Source organism: Lagenorhynchus albirostris, chromosome X (assembly GCF_949774975.1).
Source record: "Lagenorhynchus albirostris chromosome X, mLagAlb1.1, whole genome shotgun sequence".
NCBI lineage: Eukaryota > Metazoa > Chordata > Mammalia > Artiodactyla > Delphinidae > Lagenorhynchus > Lagenorhynchus albirostris.
The window spans coordinates 100,488,290-100,508,078 of NC_083116.1; the positions used below are offsets into that span (position 1 = coordinate 100,488,290).

The 19,789-nt window shown below is 45.6% G+C and overlaps 3 protein-coding genes and 1 pseudogene across 3 annotated transcripts in view; 1 reads left to right on the plus strand and 3 right to left on the minus strand.

The window, feature by feature from the left end:
• Positions 1 to 19,789, minus strand: part of CFAP47 (cilia and flagella associated protein 47) — a 509,799-nt gene that overhangs the window by 441,577 nt on the left and 48,433 nt on the right.
• On the plus strand, positions 7,091 to 7,551 carry LOC132513264 (ubiquitin-conjugating enzyme E2 D3-like). Its single transcript, XM_060137435.1, has one exon. The coding sequence runs from the start codon at positions 7,183 to 7,185 to the stop codon at positions 7,549 to 7,551; it is 369 nt and encodes a 122-aa protein (XP_059993418.1). The 5' UTR covers positions 7,091 to 7,182.
• On the minus strand, positions 9,567 to 14,373 carry LOC132513978 (melanoma-associated antigen B4-like; annotated as a pseudogene).
• Positions 17,115 to 18,146, minus strand: LOC132513524 (melanoma-associated antigen B3-like). Its single transcript, XM_060137983.1, has one exon. It carries the CDS (start codon positions 18,144 to 18,146, stop codon positions 17,115 to 17,117), a length of 1,032 nt encoding a protein of 343 aa, XP_059993966.1.

The following is a 19,789-nucleotide window of genomic DNA, read 5'->3' on the forward strand; positions in this document are numbered from 1 at the left end:
CACTTCTTTCTGGGTGGGGCTCCCGCATGTTCACTCGGTGTTACCACCTTGACTCTCGTTAGGAACCAGGCTTCTTCCCTATGTTGAATGAGGCCTCTCCCATTAGACCCAAACCCTGACGTCCCTGAGACCACCCTTGGAGAAACTGAGAGGGCAATTCAGCCTGAGAGCTCTAAACCTGGCTTCCCAGGGCGAAGGCAGAGGTGGCACTTTGTGGGGTCTCCTCTGTTCTGGGGGAGTCGGTTGTCTCATTCCTCACAGAGAATTTGTGCCTTGACATCGATCATGGCCTGGGACTCCTCTTCTTCTGCTGAACCGGGCAGCCAGCCCTTAAAGCAAGGCCCTCATCTCCCTCAGACCCCACAGGCAGAAGTTAGGGGGCACCTGAGCCTGCCAGCTCTGCCCTGGGCCTCCCGGGGCTAACGGCAGGGGCGGCATGAGATGCAGCTCTCTCCACTGTGTATGGAGCAGTCTCCATTTCCTCACTCAGGATCTTCACCTTGACTCTGCACCCTGCCTGGGACTTTGCCCTCTGCTGACGTGAGCCCATGACCGTCAGAAAAGGTCCTCTTCTTCCTGGGACCTGAGCTTACAGTCAGAGTGAGCCTCATTCTGCCAAAGCTGATCTGGGGCTCGGCTACACCTGGTAACAGCAAGGGTGGGACTCTCCGACCCCACTGTTCTGGAGTTGGTGGCTCCCTCAGTCCTCATTCAGGACTCTGGCGTCCAGTCCGGGTAGGGTTTGGGATTCCTCCCTCCACTGACCCGAATCTACATGCCTCAGACCGCAGCTCTCACCTCCTTGAGTAGCTAGAAGAGAAGTCGGGGGCTCCACATCCCGGCTACCTTATCTGGGGACTCCCAGGTCTGAGAGCAGGGCTGCTGATTTGTGCAGTTCCCTGTTTTCACGAGAGGTCTGCTTACTAACACTGATGGTCCTACCTCTGCTTCTTTTAGGGCCAAGTCTCCTCCCTAAGCTTAATGGGGTTGCCTTATCTATCTATCCATCTATCCATCCATCCATCCATCCATCCATCCACCCGTTGTTTTACATTTCACACCCATTACGCATTTACTTCGTAACTGGTAGTTTGTATCTCTTAACTGTCCTCACCTAATTTCTCTCCTCCCCCCAACCACGTTTGCTCTCTGTATCTATAACTGTTTCTGTTCTGTTGTTTGTTCATTTGTTTTTTCAGCTTCCACGTGTAAGTGAAATCATACAGTATTTGTTTTTCTCTGTCTGACTTATTTCACTTAGCGTACAGAACACCCCCTTCGTCCATGCCCCCGCCCTTTCTTTTTGGCCGCACCATGTGGCACGTGGGATCTTAGTTCCCCTACCAGGGATCGAAGGTGCGCCCCCTGCAGTGGAAGCGAGGAGTCTTAACCACTGGACCGCCAGGGAAGTCCTGCCCCCTTTCCATAAAGGCCTTTCTCTACCCGAACGTTCCCTAGCCCCCAACCCCACTTCCCACCCCAGGCAGAAATGAGGGGTTCTCTCAGCCTGAATTACTCTAGAGCATCGCACGAGTGAAGGCGGGAGGGGGCCCCGTGCAGTCACGCCTTTCGGAAGGAGGGACCCTCGTCAGCTCTGAAGGTCCCACTTTTCACCTGCTGGGGACAAGACTACACCCTTTGCCTAAGAAGCCGCCCCCTCTAGACAAAGGCCCTCCACTCTCTGAGGCCCTCCAGACGGCAACTCCTCTGGCATATAGGTCAGATCAGGGTCTCATGCTGCTGATGGCAGGCAGGGGCGGGAGGCGGGGGGTCACCTTTGTTAAGTGGGGAGAGGGGAGGGAAGGTCCCTTCAGGCTACATTCAGGTCCTCACCGTGGCTCCGGACGAGTCCTGAAAACCCACACTCGGACAAACAAACGCCGCAGCTCCCCGTCGGGCTCCTCGCTTCCGAAGCGGAAATCCGGGGGAGCCGCATCCGGCGCTGCGTGGGGTATCCGAGGGCTGACGGTAGGGGCGGGCCTCTGTGGGAACGCCCACTGTTCGGGGTTCAGCGGCTCCTGCCTCCTGCCGGTGCCGTCTATCAGAGCCCGGGACCCCTCCCTCTATGGTCCCGGGTCCTCCAGCCTCCGAACCAAGCCCTCACCTCCCCGAGGCCCTAGTGGAGGGACGTCAGGGCGCTGCTCCGACCATCTCTGCCTGACAAGAAGGGCGCCACCCTGTGAGCCTCCCTCCTTGGGGGAGAGACCCCCTCATTAGCACTGAGGGTCCTCACCTTGACTCTGGTTATGGCCAAGACGTCCCCCTCTGCAGAACTGGAGTCTGATCCTGCTAGATGAGGCCCTTCCCTCCCTGAGATCACTCGGGTGGAGTGAGGGGATGACTCAGCAGTAGCTCTTCTGGGTCTCCCAGGGCTAAGAACTGTACAGAAGTCTATTTGGCCCCCTCTGCTTTTGGGGGTCCCCTCATAACACTCAGCATCGTCACATGAATTCTTGTTAGGGCTCAGGTCTCTATCTCTCTCTCTGCAAAACTGAGGCCAACCCCATTAGACAGAGACCCTCACCTCACTGAGACTTTCCAGGCTGAAATCAACCTGACATCTATGGCCAGAGCTTCCCGGGGATGACAGCATCAGAGATTTTTCCGGGGCCTCCTTTTATGCTGTGCGTGCTACCCTTAGTCCACATTCAGATCCTCACCTTGACAAATGATCAATCCTGTAACTCCACTCTCTGCTTTCCTGAAGCTGCTTGTCTTACATCAAGATCCTACTCTCCTAAGAATTCCAAGTTGAAAGTCAGGGTGATCCTCATATGACCATAGTCCATTGGGGCCTCCAGGAACAGGCAGCAGGGATGCAACTCTATAGGACCTCACTGTTCTGGCTGGGTCCTTCCATGATTCCTCACTCAACATGCTCACTACATCTAACAAAGCCTGGCACTCCTCCTTCTACGGAACTGAGGTCACTCTCCTTAGTCTTTGGATAACTCCTATATTCAGGGGTGATCGTCTCCTCGGTCCTCATTCATGGGGGTTCTTATATCAGCTTCTGTCTCTTGATTAAAGGCTTCCTGGGAAATGCATATTCCTACAAACATTTGACCGGTTACCCTATTGCAAATCTTGGGAGAAAATGGGTCTCTGTCCCGAAAGTGATGTAAGATTAGGAAAATACAGCACAAATTAAGGAACTCAGGGCAGATGTTACGCTGTCAGAGAAAAAAAGCTGATATATTCCTTCTCTTCACCAGCCAGACTTAGGGTAGTTCTAAAATATTTACTTTCTACATAGAAGGATAGAGCCAGATAATCTTGTAAGCCCCTGATCATTTGAGGGTATCTGATTTTGCACATGCAGATGATCATATTGTTGCCGAGCATTATCTCTTTCTCTCCTTTATTCATATTTCTTGTTTATTTCCGTATTGTACTGTTGTGGGTATGTATTCCAATCCAGTGTTTTGGTCACAGAGTCCTTCTTTTCATCACTCAAGATACATTTTGAAGTGGTAGAAGACAGTGAATTAACTGACTCATGATCAGCCTCAGGCTGGGAGGAGTGGAATGGCGCGAGCTCTGGACAAATTCAGACCAGAGGTCTAGTCCCAGCCATGTGACCTATTAGCTGTGTGAACTCAGGTCCATCACCAAGCTCTGTGAGCCTCAGGTGAAGTGGCTTTGTTAAGCCCTATTTTGCAGGGCTAGTGGCATGCAGGTAATGTATGTAAAACACCTGGCACAGCGCCTGGACCACATTGAGACTTTATACAATGTCTGTTTTTACCATGATTATGATTATTTTGGCTGCAGACGATACCACCCACCCTGAAGGAATTTTTAAATCCAGGAGATATCAGAGAATATGTGGCATTCTAGGACATGGAACACCAAATCAGTCCAAAATGCTGTTTACAAAGAATCTTTAATTTCCCCAATAAATCAAATATGAAAATTACATTTTCCTTCCAACTGAATGAAATTCAAATATTCTAGAATTTGCTTCCAAGACTAACTCTTTCTTCCTTCCAAGCTGCCCTTTCATCTAAACTAAACAACCCCTATCATCATTAATTTTACCGTCACCAAAAATCTACACCTCTCGTAGACTTTGCGGAATTACAACCAAAAAAAAAAAAAAAACTGAATGCGAATGCCCTTTTAATAGAATGGGCTCTGACTCCTTGTCCCCCAGCAAAGAGTATCAGCCCACTGGCTTCTGAGTTTCCAGTTTCAGACTACTGTCACCTTTATTTCAAAGACACTCCTTGGAGATGATGTGCATAAAACACCTAGGTTGTGCACTGTGTTCACCTGCACTGGGACAGGAGCACAGGGCACGTTCCATCCCTGCCCCGGGTGGAGATTTCTCTCTGGTTTACTCATGATTTCAAAGTAACTGTTAAGGGCAGTTTTCCATTCCAGGCTTAAGTCTCTCAACTCTGAGACCCACCATCTGAGGGTCTGGCCCCTGTTCAGTGTTTCCACAGCCTCACTGGCTGGCTCACCATACGGCCTAACTTAAATTTATCTCCCACTGCAGGACTTTTATATTGTCCTAAAGTCTCAAAGTGCCTTGCATCAGGACATTTACACTAGACTCCTCATGAGGAACCCCTCAACCCCCACTTCTTACCCCTGATTTTTATTGGGCCTTTAGATCTTCGTTCACCAGCTGCTTTCTATGAATGCTGCTCTTAGACTCTAGAATTCTACAGGCAGGGGTTGGGTCTATGTTTCTTAGCATCCCCAGTACCATCCAAAAGCCTTCTGAAGAGCAGACGCTAAATTGATATTTGAACAATTAAAGATCAGGGCTTCCCTGGTGGCACAGTGGTTAAGAATCCGCCTGCCAATGCAGGGGACACGGGTTCGAGCCCTGGTCCGGGAAGATCCCACATACCGCGGAGCAACTAAGCCCATGTGCCACAGCTACTGAGCCCGCGCTCTAGAGCCCGCGAGCCACAACTGCTGAAGCCCACGTGCCACAACTACTGAAGCCCACGTGCCTAGAGCCCGTGCTCTGCAACAAGAGAAGCCACCGCAGTGAGAAGCCCACGCACCGCAATGAAGAGTAGACCCACTCGCCGCAACTAAAGAAAGCCCTTGCAGCAACCAAGACCCAACGCAGCTAAAAATTAATAAATTAAAAAAATAAAAATAAAAAAAAGAGCACATGTGCAAGAAGGCAAAATACTGTGATTTCACTTCTCCCACATTCTTAAATAAGCAAATCCAGGTATATATACTTCAATTTTACAAAGAAAGACTACAAGGAATAAAACAAACCAAGAAGTGAATACCTCTTCAGTTTTTTTTTCTGTATCTCATGATCACACAGACTTTACTGTGGAATAATTTCCTTTTTCACAAAAAATCCATATTCCAGTGTTCTGAATGACAAGAAATGATTCAAGGATTTCCAGTTTGTGTTACATAATACCAAAATTCTTATTTTTCAACCTGATAAGCTGCACTAAATGTGTGAGTCATATCATTAATAAACTTAGACTCTGAAGCTAAACACATCTTTAATTGAAAGGAAAAACATTTAAAAATAGAAAAAAGAAAAATCTCCGATTTGTGCATATTGTCTAGGAACACAAATATATGTTGTGTTCCCATGAGCCACACCTTGGCCCTCCACTAGTTGGAAGACTGACTGCTTTCTTTAAATACAATGTGAAGTATCCGCTCAGCCTTCACTAGGGACCGGAGGAGCTTTGGGACATGCCCTGGAACACCCACTGGCCAGCGTAGCAGTATGAGCCCTGGCTGCAGCTCTGGCTCAGGCTCTCTCTTCCTCATCTCTCAAAGCCTCTTCATACCAGGATGGGAAGGCACTGGGCTTGGTATCATTGACATTAGCCCCAAACTCACACATTCTTTTATATATCTATATCCATAACTATCCTGGAAGCACCCCATATTAGTTTACAAAGATCATGCTCATTCTTTTTTATAGCTACATAGTATAGTACTCCACTCTGTGAATATACCATATTTTTAATCAATTAATATATTCACGGACATTGCAGTATTTTCACATTGTTGTGGATGTGTCTTCGGGGTTAATTTCTGAAAAATTGGAGTTACTGGCTCAAATGTAAATGCATATTTCCTTTTGTTGTATCGCCAAATTCTGTTTATGTTCTAATCTCATTCTTTGACGTGTAGCTGTCCAGCTACACGTCAAAGAATGAGATTAGAACATTCTCTAACATTACATACAAAAATATACTCAAAACCAATTGAAGACCTAAATATACGAGTGGAAACCATAATGCTCCTAGAAGATAACATGGGTGGAACACTCTTTGACATAAATCATAGCAATATTTTTTTGGATCTGTCTCCTAAAGCAAAGGAAATAAAAGCAGAAATAAACAAATGGAATATAATTAAAGTTAAAAGCTTTTGCACAGCAAAGGAAACCACTGACAAAATGAAAAGACAACCTGTGGAATGGGAGAAGATATTTGAAAATGATATGATCAATAAGGAGTTAACATCCAAAATATATAAACAGCTCATATAACTCAACAGTCAAAAAAGAAAAACCAAATAACCCAATCGAAAAAATGGGCAGAAGATGTAAACAGACATTTTTCCAAAGAAGACATACAGATGGCCAACAGGCAAATGAAAAGATGGTCAACATCATTAATCATCAGATAAATGCAAATTAAAACTACCATGAGGTATTATTACCTCACACCTGTCAGAATGGCCATCATCAAAAAGAACAGAAATAACAAATGCTGGCAAGCATGTGGAGATCTGTACACTGTTGGTGGGAATGTAAATAGGTGTAGCCACTGTGGAAAACAGTATGGAGGTTCCTCCAGAAACTAAAAATAGAGCTACCATATGACCCAGCAATTCCACTCCTGGGTATGTATCCAAAAGAAACAAACGAACAAACAAAAAACAACAACCCCACCCCCTCACTAAGTTGGATGGTCTCCTTCAGGTTCTCGATGGTTCTCTGAGCCTGAGGGTTTCCACCGCTCATCTACCCTTCCCCCCAGCTTCGTCTACATGCCTCTGTTCCCACCCTCCCAGTCCAACCTCTCTGTTTAGTAAGAAGGTGCCTGTGTCTGGCAGAGCCAGGATAGGATGAAGAGACAGTCCTTCCCAGCCGCCCGGATAATCAAGAGTTTTGACCGGATCTTTGAGCACACACCAAGACTGTGAGGGGCCAGAGGAAAAGCACAGACTATGGTGCTGAAAGGGATTAATAAGGAACTTAGTGATTTGGCCCGTGACCCTCCAGCACGCTGCTCTGCAGGTCCAGCTGGGGATAATATGTTTCATTGGCAAGCCACAATTATGGAAGCTAATGAAAATCCATATCAAGGTGGTGTATTCCTTTTGACAATTCATTTTCCTATAGACTACCCCTTCAAACTACCTACGGTTGCATTTGCAACAAGAATTTACCATTCAGACATTAACACTAATGGCAGCATTTGTCTCAATATTCTAAGATCACAGTGGTCTCCTCCTTTAATTGTTTCTAACGTTCTTTCATCCATTTGTTCACTGCTATATGATCCAAACCCAGATGACCCCCCCCCAGTGCCATAGACTGCATGAATCTATAAAACAGAGAGAGAGAAGTACAAAAGAATTTCTCAGGAACGGACTCAGAAGTATGCCAGGTATGCTGCCTTAAAGTCAGAATAACCTGCATTATAGCCAGAATAAACTTTAAATTACTGTTAAAAAAGGAAAAAAACACTAATTCGAAAAGATGCACGCACCCCAATGTTCATAGCAACATTACTGACAATTGCCAAGATGTATATACCACATCTTCTTTACACACACACACACACACACACACACACACACACGATGGAATACTAGTCAGACATAAAAAAATAATGAACTTTTGCCATTCTGCAACAACATGGATGGAGTTGGAGGGTATTATGCTAAGTGAAATAAGTGAGATAGAGGAAGAAAAAGACTGTATAATACCACTTATATGAAGGATTTCAAAAATAAAGCAAACTAGGGAAATATGACAGACTCACAGATATAGAGAACAAACTAGTGGTTACCAGTGGGAAGAGGGAAGGGGGAGGGGCAGGGGAAGGATAGGGGATTAAGAGATACAAAATACTATGTATAAAATAAATAAGCGGGCTTCCCTGGTGGCGCAGTGGTTCAGAGTCCGCCTGCCGATGCAGGGGACACGGGTTCGTGCCCCGGTGCGGGAAGATCCCACATGCCACGGAGCGGCTGGGCCCGTGAGCCATGGCCACTGAGCCTGCGCGTCCGGAGCCTGTGCTCCACAACGGGAGAGGCCACAACAGTGAGAGGCTGGCGTACCGCAAAAAAATAAAATTAAAATAAAAAAATAATAAATAAGCTACAAGGATATATTGTACAACAAAGGGTATATAGCCAATATTTTATAATAACTGTAAATGGAATATAACCTTTAAAAATTGTGAATCACTCTGTTGTATACATGAAACTTATAAAATATTGTACATCAACTATACCTCAATTAAAAAAGATCTACTCTCTTAACAACTTTCAAATATATAATACAGTATTATTAACTATAGTCACCATGCTGTACATTACATCCCCAGGACTTCTTTATTTTGTAAATGGTTTGTACCGTTTGGCCATTTACACCCATTTCATCCATCCTCCACCGCACACCTGTGGCAACCACCAATCTGTTCTCTGGGTGTTTTTTTTTTTTTTAATTTCCACATATAAGTGAGATCATATAGTATTTGTCTTTGTCTGTCCCTCTGTGTTATTGCAAATGGCAGGATTTGCTTTCTTTTTAAATGGCTGAATAATATCCGAGGGAGAGTGAGAGTATGACTGTGTGTGTGAGTGTGTGTGTATCACATTTTCTTTATCCATTAATGAACACTTACGTTGTTTTCATGTCTTGGTTATGGTAAATAAATGAATATGGGGGGGTTGTGCAGATATCTTTTCAAAAAAGTTGTTGTTCTCTTTTCCTTCAGATAAATTTCCAGGAGTGGAATTGCTGGATCACACCATAGTTCTATTTTCAATTTTTTCATGAACCTCTATACTGTTTTCCATAGTGGCTGCATCAATTTACAGTCCCATAAAATCATATTTTCTTGAATAATTTAAGCACATCCTAAATGCAAAAGGTATATATCTTTTCCTAACTTTAAAAGGTGTATATCTTTTAAATTTTGGAAAAGAAAGACTGAATGGAGTACGCCAAACCCATAGGTGAACAATTTTAATTTGTTTTCTCTATCTTCTTATCCTATTTTACTGGGGAGTTCTTTCACATTACCAAGGATATCCCTATTCCAATTCCATGCAGTCTTGTTCTGGATCACATAGATGATTTAAAAATTTTCAATTTGTATTTCAAAAAACAAAATTCTTACTTCTAAATCTGATAAAGAGCAATAAGTGTGTGCCCATGTCATTCATAAGCTTATGTTCTGAATCTAAATAAACTTTCTTTTGAAAAGAAAATCACTTGAAAATTACCAAAAAAATAAGCCAACAGGAATTTATGCATATCAGGAACACTGGTTAACAGGCTTTTCCAACCACAAAGTGACGAATCAGCCTCTACCTCACTAGGGGTGACAGGAGCGACTGGATGTGGCCCTGGAATGTGCACTGGCTGTGGCAGTAGTGCCAGCCCTGGCTGCAGCCCTGGCTCGGGCTCTCTCTCCCTCATCTCTCAAAGCCTCTTCATACCAGGATGGGAAGGCAGTGGGGACCCTATCATCGACCTTGGCCAAAAACTCCAGGACTTTCATTTTGCTGGTTTCAGCTTGGGCTCTTGATCGCTGTCACGCATCTGATGATACACCAGGTATTTTTCTGCACCAAATCTTCTGTGATAAGCTTCCTGGGCTCCACTAAGATGAAGTGCCTCTTTCCATCAAAAACACCCAAAACATTCAGGAATTCCCAGATCTCCTCCTCAGAGGCGTGATCGCCATGCAAGAAGATCACACCTAGGAGAGGCATCAGGGGCCCATTCTTCCGAAACCGCCCGCCACTGCTCCGACGCCCATCATCGGTGAGATCTAGCTTGCTGACAAGGGCATAGGAATCACCACTCGGCTTGACTTCCTTCAAGTCAAGGCCGCAGACCAGTTCCATGTGCTCAGTGGCTCTCCTTAGGATCTCAGGGAATTGTTTCCTGTACATTTTGTTGACAACCTTCAGCATGTCTACCTTCATGATGGGTTCTTTTATATTTCTGCAGTAGGAATTGCATCAACATCCCTGCCTTCATGGTTAGAAGGTCCTTCCGTAAGCTCTCAGTGGAGGTTGAGGCTTTAGAGCGACGTGCACTTTCTCATCTTGGCTCTTGCCATCTTTTTCAGACATTGTGCATGAAATAGCTGAGAAGTAACGATGGTGGATGTGGATCTCTGAGGCTCCTAGGAACGCCAGCCACCGGGGAGTCCAAGGAAACATCCCCAAAACAGGAGAGGAAGAGAAGGGGGACTCTTCCCTGCTCAGTGGTTTGAGCACCCTGGAGATCCTGGGTCTCACCCCGGGCATGCTGGCATTTCTCACGAGCACTGAGTTTACTCTTGTGACCCTAGGGAATGATGAGTGTGATCAGGAACAGCAGGCGGGAGTGTGGGTGATGCCCGCACTTGGAGGAGGGAGGAGGAGGGGGAATGAGATGATGTGAGGACCTTCAGCAGGGAGATTCCACGTAAGCTTTAACCAAGTCCATCTCTGCAGGTTTCCTTGAGGGCACTGCCCTAGGACTCTGCAGGGCTCTTGTTCTCCTGGTCAACCTGTCCCTGAGAACCCAGTGGAGAAACGGTGAGCCTTAGGCTGCAGCCTGCCTGCCCTGTGTTTTACTGACTAGGGTGACAGCATGGTTGATAGTGGGTCCACTTGTGTTTTTCAGTGTAGGGGGTCTTCTATGTTTAGCTTCAGGATTATCATGACAGCTCTTGGCAAGGCATGGAAACTCCCCTCTCTGTTACTCTAAAATTGACACCCCAAAGCTCTCCAGGATCCACAAGAAGGAAGTGAGAGGGGCACCTCAGCCCACCACTCTTATCAGGGGGAACCCAGTAGTTAAAGCTCTGTGGGTACCTCTCTGTCCTGAGCTTGTTAGATCCTAAGTCATCATTTGGAGTCCTCACTTGGATACCGCACAGGGTCATGGACTCTTCCTTTTGCTGACTGGGGGCTGGACCTTCAGACCAAGGATCTCACCTCCTTCCAGAACTCATAAAAAATGGGATGGGGATCCATGAAAGAAATAATTGATAAGCTAGATTTCATTCCCTTAAACTTCTAATCTGCAAAAATACACCATCAAGAGAACAAGAAGATGAGCTACAGTCTCAGAGGAAATATTTGCAAAAGACAGATCTGATGAAGGCTTTTATCCAAAATATACAAAGAACTCTTAAAATTCAATAAGAAGGAAACTAACAACCCGATTAAAAAAATGGACAAAAGATATGAACAGATAACTCACTAAGGAAGATATACAGATGGCAAACAAGCATATGAAAAGATGCTCACCATCATGTACCATTAGGGAACCGCAAATTAAAATTACAACCAGAAACCACTACGTGCCAAAATCCAGAGGACTGACAGCACCAAATGCTGGTGAGGATGGGATTCAACAAGAACGCTTTCATTGTTGGTGGTGATGCAAATGGTATAGCCACTTTGGAAGCCAGTTTGCAAGCTTCTCAGTAAACTAAACATATTCTATACTGTTGGTGGGAATGTAAATTGGTCCAGCCACTATGGGAAACAGTATGGAGGCGCCTCAAAAAATCAAAAATAGGGCTTCCCTGGTGGTGCAGTGGTTGACAGTCCGCCTGCCGATGCGGGGGACGTGGCTTCGTGCCCGGGTCCGGGAGGATCCCATGTGCCGCGGAGCGGCTGGGCCCGTGAGCCATAGCCGCTGAGCCTGCGCGTCCGGAGCCTGTGCTCCGCAGCAGGAGAGGCCGCAGCAGTGAGAGGCCCGCGTACGTCAAAAAAAAAAAAAAATCAAAAATAACATATGATATTATCGGCAATCCCACTACTATCCAAAGGAATTGGAATCAGGACCTTGAAGAGATATCTGCATTCCCATGTTCATTGCAGCATTATTCCTAATAGCCAAGCTATGGAAGCAACCTAAATGTCCACCGATGGATGAATGGATAAAGTGTAAAGTATACATACAATGGAATATCATTCAGCTTTAAAAAGAAGCTAAAACTTCTCCAGCTATGACAGCGTGAATGAATCTAGAGAACATTATGTTCCAGTGAAATAAGCCAGACACAGAAGGACAAATACTACATGATGTCATTTATATGAGGAATCTAAAATAGTCAAAGTCAGAGAAGCGGAGAGTAGAGTGGTGGTTGCCAGGGGCTATGGAGATGGGGAAAATGAGAAGGTTTTAATCAAAAGTTACAAAGTTTCAGTTATGCAAGGTAAATCCTAGGGATCTACTATATAGCATAGAGTTTACAGTTAAGAATACTATATTGTACACTTTCTAACAGGTTAAATCTTATGGTAAGTGTTCTTATCACACACACAAAATAAAAAGGGTGGGAGGAAACATTTGGAGGTCATAGATATGTTTATGGCATAAACTGTGGTGACTGATAGTTTCACAAGTGGATACTTATCTCCGAACTCATCAATTTGTATACATTAAATACGTACGGTTTTTGTATGTCCATCCTACCTCAATAAATTGTTTTTTTTTAAAAAAAACCAACTAAACATACTCTTACCATACAATCTAGTAATCATGCTCCTTGGTATTTACCAAAATGAGTTGGAAACTTACATCCACACAAAAACCTGCACACCGATGTTTATAGCAGCTTTACTCATAACTGCCAAAACTTAAAAGCAACAAAGGTGTCCTTCAGCAGGTAAATGGATAAATAATGGAATACTGTTCAGTGCTAGAAATAAATATCAAACCATGAAAAGACATGGAGGAACCTTAGATGTGTATTACTAAGTGAAAGAAACTAATCTTAAAAGGCTACATGCTGCGTGATTCCAACTACATGACATCCTGGAAAAAGGCAAAACTATAGAAAAAGCAAAAAGACCAGTGGTTGCCAGGGGTTGGGGGCAGGGAGGGATGAATAGAGCACAGAGAATGTTTAAGGTAGTGAAATTACTCTGTATGACACTATAATGGTACATACAAGTCATCATACGTTCGTCGGAACCCACAAAGTATACAACACCAAGAATGAAGCCTAATGTAACTCTGGACTTTGTGTGCTAATGATGTGTCAATGTAGCTTCATAGATCGTAGCAAACGGCCCACTCTGATGGGGGATGTTGATAGTCGGGGAGGTGTGAGCTGTGTCGGGGAAGAGGGTACATGGGAACTCCTTGTACTTTCTGCTCCATTTTGTTGTGAACCTAAAACTGCTTTAAAAAAAAATAAAGTGAACTAAAAAAAAACTGATGGGGGGTGGTGGTTGTTGCTCAGCCTCACACCCTTCCCTGGGGATTTAAGTCTTGAGTGCAGGCGTAGGGCCAGTTTTCCCTTCTATGCAAGAGTGGGTGGGCCTCTCAGTCCTCACTCAGTTTCCTTGATTTGACTCCTGGCAGGGCCTGAGGCTCCCCTCTTTCTCGACCTGAGGACATTTCTTCAGAGAAAGGCTCTTATTTCCCTGAGATCCAATAGGAGGAGGTGAGGGTGGCCTTACTTGGCCACACCTGCCATGCCATGAGTGACAACTGTATCAGGCAGGTTGAGACCATATGATGGTGATCCCACTCAGGGTTCTAACTCAGTACCCTAAATCTGACTCACGTGAAGGCCTAAGATTCCCCCCTCTGCTGCCCTGGGACCTCCCCCTCAAACCAAGTTCCGCACTTTTCTGTGATCCCCGAGAAGGATATGAGGCCGTCTCTTCCTGACATTTACACCAGGATCTGTCACGGCAACAGGGAGGATTCTGTGAGGTCTCCGCTGATATGGGTTTGGTGGGCCCTGAACTCTTCAGGGTGCTCACCTTCCTCCTGGCGCACCTTGGAAATCCTATCTCTACTGACCTGAGTTGGCCAACCTCAGGCCAAAGTCTTCACTTTCTCAACCTCTTACGTGGAAATCAGGTTCAGCCACATCTTGCCAAGGCTGTCTGGGGACTCTGAGGGCTGACGGCAGGGTCAGGAGTCCATGGGACACACTGTTCGGGGGTGGCGGGTGTGCTTCCTTCATTCCTCATTCAGGGTCCTCACCACCACATGTGGCAGAGACTGGGACTCCTCCCTCTACTGACCTGAGCTCATCCTCCTAGGTAGGACTCACAAGTCCCTGAGAACCCTGAAGAGTAAGTGAGGGCATGCTCAGGTTGACAACTTTGCCTGGCATGTTGCTCTCCCCAGGCCACCCGTAAGGGGCCCTTCATCGTGGCTCCTGTTTCTTGATTAAAGGCTTCCTGGGAAAGGGCCCATCCCTGAAAACTCTTGACCGGTTTCCCTATTGCAAACCCTTCAGAGACTGGGTCTCCGTCCCAGGAGTGATGTGAAGTAGGGAAGTTGTAACGCAAGGCAGGATGGATGTGCTGTCAAAGAAAAAAAATACATTGGTTTTTCCCTTCTCTTTACCAGCAAGACTTAGCCTTTTATGTAACTTCTCTTTGAATAGATTTAACTTCCAAATGCGAAGGGCTGTCCAGCATGATTTTCTGAGCCCCTGATCTTTTGAGGTTATCTGACTTTGGATATGTAGATGATCATACTGTCACTAAATATCTTCCTCTGCTTTCTTCACCCTTTTCAACTATTTTGAGACGCTTATTGCTGTGCTTATGTATTCCCATCCAGTGTTTTGGGCACAGAGTCCTCCTTTTTATCACCTGAGATATATTTTGTAGTGAGTGAGAAGTAAGGTGAATTAAGGAACACAAAGTTGGCCTCGGGCTGGGAGGAATGGAAAAGTTTGGGCGTCAGACTTAGTTAGGCCAGGAGTCTAGTTCCAACACTGTCACTTAACAGCTGTGTGAAATTGAACACATTACCAAACTCTGTGAGCCTCGGTCCTTTCATCTGTGAAATGGGTTTGAGAAGCTCTGCCTTGGGGACTGATAGAATTTATATAATGCCTGTGAAGTGCCTGGCCCATTGCCTGGCCGGTACTGAGACTTTCAAGGATGCCAGTTCTTACTATGATTAATTTGTCCCCTGGAGTTTCAACCCACTACACTGAGATTTAACTTTCAATCCAGGAGATGCCAGAGAATAAGCAGGGCTCTAGGGCAAAGAAACCCCTATCAGGCAAAATCCTGCTTAGCAAGGAAAACTAGTATTTCCCTGTTAGAGTATGTCATTCAAGGTCAACATGAGGTAGACTTCCTCAGTAGATGCAACACGAAGCTCTAAAATGTTTCACGGACCTAAAACTTACCTCCCTCTCAGTTGCCCGTCTTTATAAACCACTCCCACTTTCATTCATTTAACCACCCACGAATATCTATTCCTTGCCTAGAGTTTGCCAAATTACAATCAAGATAACTTAATTTGAATGACTTTTTTTCGTGGAGTGGGCTCTGGCTCCCCCAACTAGGGCAAAGAGTGCCAGTCCAGTGGCTTCTGGGCACCCCCACCCCTCAGGGGAGTACCACCCTTATTTCTCAGAAACTCCCTGGAGACATGACAGCATGAATAAAACATCTAATTTGCATAGTGTTCACCTGCACTGGGACAAGAGCACAGGACACATTCTATTCCTGCCTCAGGTGATTTCTCTCTGATTTACCCACAACCCCAAAGTAAAAGGAGACCTCGAAGATATTGCAGGTTTGGTTCCAGATCCCCAAAATAAAGTGAATAGCACAATAAAGTGAGTCACAAGGATTTTTTGGTTTCCCAGTGCTCTTACAAAATTTATGTTTACACTATACTACAGTCTATTAAGCGTGCAATAGTATTATGTCAAGGAACAATGTACATACCTTAATTAAAAAATACATTTTTGCTAAAAAATGCTAACCATCATCTGAACCTTCAGCGAGTCCATCTTTTTGCTGGTGGAAGGTGTGAAATATTGTGAGAATTACCAAAATGTGACACAGAGACATGAAGTGAGAATACGTTGTTGGAAAAATGGCACTGAAAGACTTGCTGGAAGCAAGGTTGACACAAACCTTCAATTTGTTAAAAAAAGAAAAGAAAAAGCACTATCTGTGAAATACAATAAAGCAAAGCGCAACAAAATGAAGTGTGCCTGTAACTGCTAAGGGCAGTTTCCCATTCCAGGCTTTGTCTTTCAACTGTACGGCCCACCATCTGAGGATCTGGCCCCTGCTCAAAATTATCAGTCTCATCTAGCCCACCACGCACCTACCTTATAATTACCTCCCACTGAAGGACTTACATTTTTCCCAAGGCCCACCACTGCCTTGCACCAGGGAATTTACATTTGACTGCTATCATGTGAAACCACCCCTTCTCCTTTCTTATCCTGTCTTTTCATTTGACCTTTTGGTCTTAGAGTATACATCACCATTTTCTTTATATGATAGCTGCTTCTCGGCTCTATAATTTTATGGTCAGTGGCTAGGTCTCCTTCTTCTCAGCTCTCACAGTACTAGCAAGGAGCCTTCTAAGAGCAGATGCTCAATTAATGTTTGGGGAATAAACGAGCCTGTGAGCATGAGGTCTAATTTATTATGATTTAATTCTACATTTTTGAATGAGCCAAGCACATACTGTTATTTCTAATTTTATAAAACAGAGTAAAAGGAATTAGTAAACCAAATATTGACCATCTTACTTTTCCTATACTATACTACATACAGTATACTATACTATACTTAACTTTTTCACATTTTCAAGGAATTGCATATTGCAATGCCATGTTATCTTCCACCAAATTACTAAATAAGACGGAAGTTTTCCCAATATGTTTTACAAAACAGCAAAACTCTTATTCTTAAACCTGATAAACAACAGTAAGTATGACTGATGTAATTCATAAACTTACATTCTAACGCTAAATAAAATTTCATTTACGAGTAACGTTTGAAAAACAGCAAAAAACAAAGACGTATTTCCAAATTCCCCATACAGAACAGGAACACGAAGGTATTATACAGTGTTCCCTCTGTCACACCCAGCCCTACACTACTTGAAATATTGAATGCTCTCTTCAGCCACAAAGTGCAGAATTTGCCTCAGATTCTGTGTGGGAGGAGCTGGACAGAACACTGGAACATCCACTGGCTTGGGCTCTCTCTTCCTCATCTTTCAAAGCCTCTTCATACCAAGACTGGAAGGCACTGGGGACGGTGTGATTGACCTTGGCCAGGAACTCCAGGACTTTCATCTTGCTGGTTTCGGCATGGGCTCTCGGGCCCCACAGGAACTCGTAGCGCGCTGGATCACTGTTGGCCACTTGCCGGTATTCCAAATACTTCAGCTTCACCCAATCTTGGGTGATGAGCTTCTTGGGCTCCCCAAATATGAAGTGCCTCTTCCCAGCATAGACTCTCATCTTATTCAGGAATTCCCAGATATTCTCCTCTGTGGCGCAGTTGCCCTTCATGAGGATCACAGCCAGAATGTACATCAGGAGACCGGTCTTGGGTAACCCGCTGCCACGGCTCATGGTCCCATCGTTGGGAAGAGCCATTTTGCTGACAAAGGTATAAGTATGCTTGGTACGGTCGACCTCCTTTAAGTCAACACCAAATAGCATCTCCATGCTGAAGGAAGCTCTTCTGAGGATCTCAGGGAATCGATTTTGGTACTTCTTAGCGATGAACTTCAGCATATGTGCTTTCCTAACAGGCTTTTTCATTTTATACATGTGCACCAGGAACTGCACCAACACACTCGCTGTCCTCCTTAGAGGGCCTTTTCGAGACTGCACGGCGGAGACGGGGGCCTGAGAGGAACTGTGCTTTTTCTTCATTTGGCCTTTGGCTCCTTTGTTTGATCTTGCGGGAGAAACACCTGCAGGATTAGTGGTGGTGGCTAGGGCCCTCTGAGGACTCTTGCGAGTGCTACGTGACTTAGCACCCGGCTTTCTCCGAGTAGTAACCCCAAGAGAAGGACATGAAGACGAGGCGGCTTCCTCCTCAGCTGCAGTGGCCTGAGCACCCGTCAGACCCTGGGTCCCACTTTGGGCCTGGCAGCGTCTCTCACGGGTGCGGAGCTTACTCTTCCGCCCCCGAGGCATAGTGACTGTGGTCAGGGACAAAAGGCAGGAACGCAGGTAGGACAGCGGGGTGATCTGGCAGAGATGCGAGAGGATGAGAGGGAGTGAGTGCCTACAGCAGGGAGGTACCACCCTGCCTTTAAGAGGGCCGCTCTTCAGGTTTCCATGTGGGCCCTGCTCTACGAACACACAGGACTCCTGTTCTGATCACCCTGTCCTCTAAGAACCCTGTGGAAATAATTAAAGTGAGCCTCAGGCTGCAGCCTGCCAGCCCTGCCTGGTGCTTACTGGGGCTGAGAGCAGCAGTGGGCAATTATCTAGTCCTTGTGGAGCCCCCTCTACTCTGGAGCATTGGGGTCCCCTCAGTTCATATGCAGGACCATCATATCAACTTTGGGCAGGGCCTGGGCCCCCTCCTCTGTGCTGCTCTAAATTTATACCTCAGACCCAGATCCTCATCTTCCTGGGATACCTTAAGAAGAAGTGAAGGGGCACCTCAGCCTAGCACCCCTGCCAGGGGGCACCCACAGCTGACAGCTCTATGGGACTCTGTCCTGGGCTCCTTGGGGTCCTCAGTCCTCATTCAGGGTCCTTGCCTTGGCTCTCACCAATCTGATACCATCAGAAATAAAGGAGGGGAAACCCGGGAGCTGTGCAAACAAAGAAGAGAAAGGGAAATCTCTCCCAGCAGCCTCAGGAGCAGCGGATTAAATCTCCACAATCAACTTGATGGACCCCGCATCTGTGGAATACCTGAATAGACAACGAATCATCCCAAACTGAGGAGCCGTGTGGATGAAAGGTTCTTGGTGCTGCGGCCAGGAGTCAGTGCTGTGCCTCTGAGGTGGGAGAGCCAACTTCAGGACACTGGTCAACAAGAGACCTCCAGGCTCCACATAATATCAAACGGGGAAAATCTCCCAGAGATCTCCATCTCAACAACAGCACCCAGCTTCACTCAACGACCAGCAAGCTACAGTGCTGGACACCCTATGTGAAACAACGAGCAAAAAAGGTACACAAGCCCACCCACTGGCAGAGAGGCTGCCTAAAATCATAATAAGGCCAAAGACACCCCAAAACACACCACCAGACGTGGACCTGCCCACCAGAAAGACAAGTTCCAGCCTCATCCACCAGAACACAGGCACTAGTCCCCTCCACCAGGAAGCCTACACAACCCACTGAACCAACCTTAGCCACTGGGGACAGACACCAAAAACAACAGGAACTACGAACCTGCAGCCTGCAAAAAGGAGACCCCAAACACAGCAAGATAAGTAAAATGAGAAGACAGAAAAACACACGGCAGATGAAGGAGCAAGATAAAAATGCACCAGATCAAACAAGTGAAGAGGAAATAGGCAGTCTACCTGAAAAAGAATTCACAATAATGATAGTAAAGATGATCCAAAATCTTGGAAATAGAATGAACAAAATGCAAGAAACATTTAACAAGGACCTAGAAGAACTAAAGATGAAACAAACAATGATGAACAACACAATAAATGAAATGAAAAAGACTCTAGATGGGATCAATAGGAGAATAACTGAGGCAGAAGGACGGATAAGTGACCTGGAAGATAAAATAGTGGAAATAACTACTGCAGAGCAGAATAAAGAAAAAAGAAAGAAAAGAACTGAGGACAGTCTCAGAGACCTCT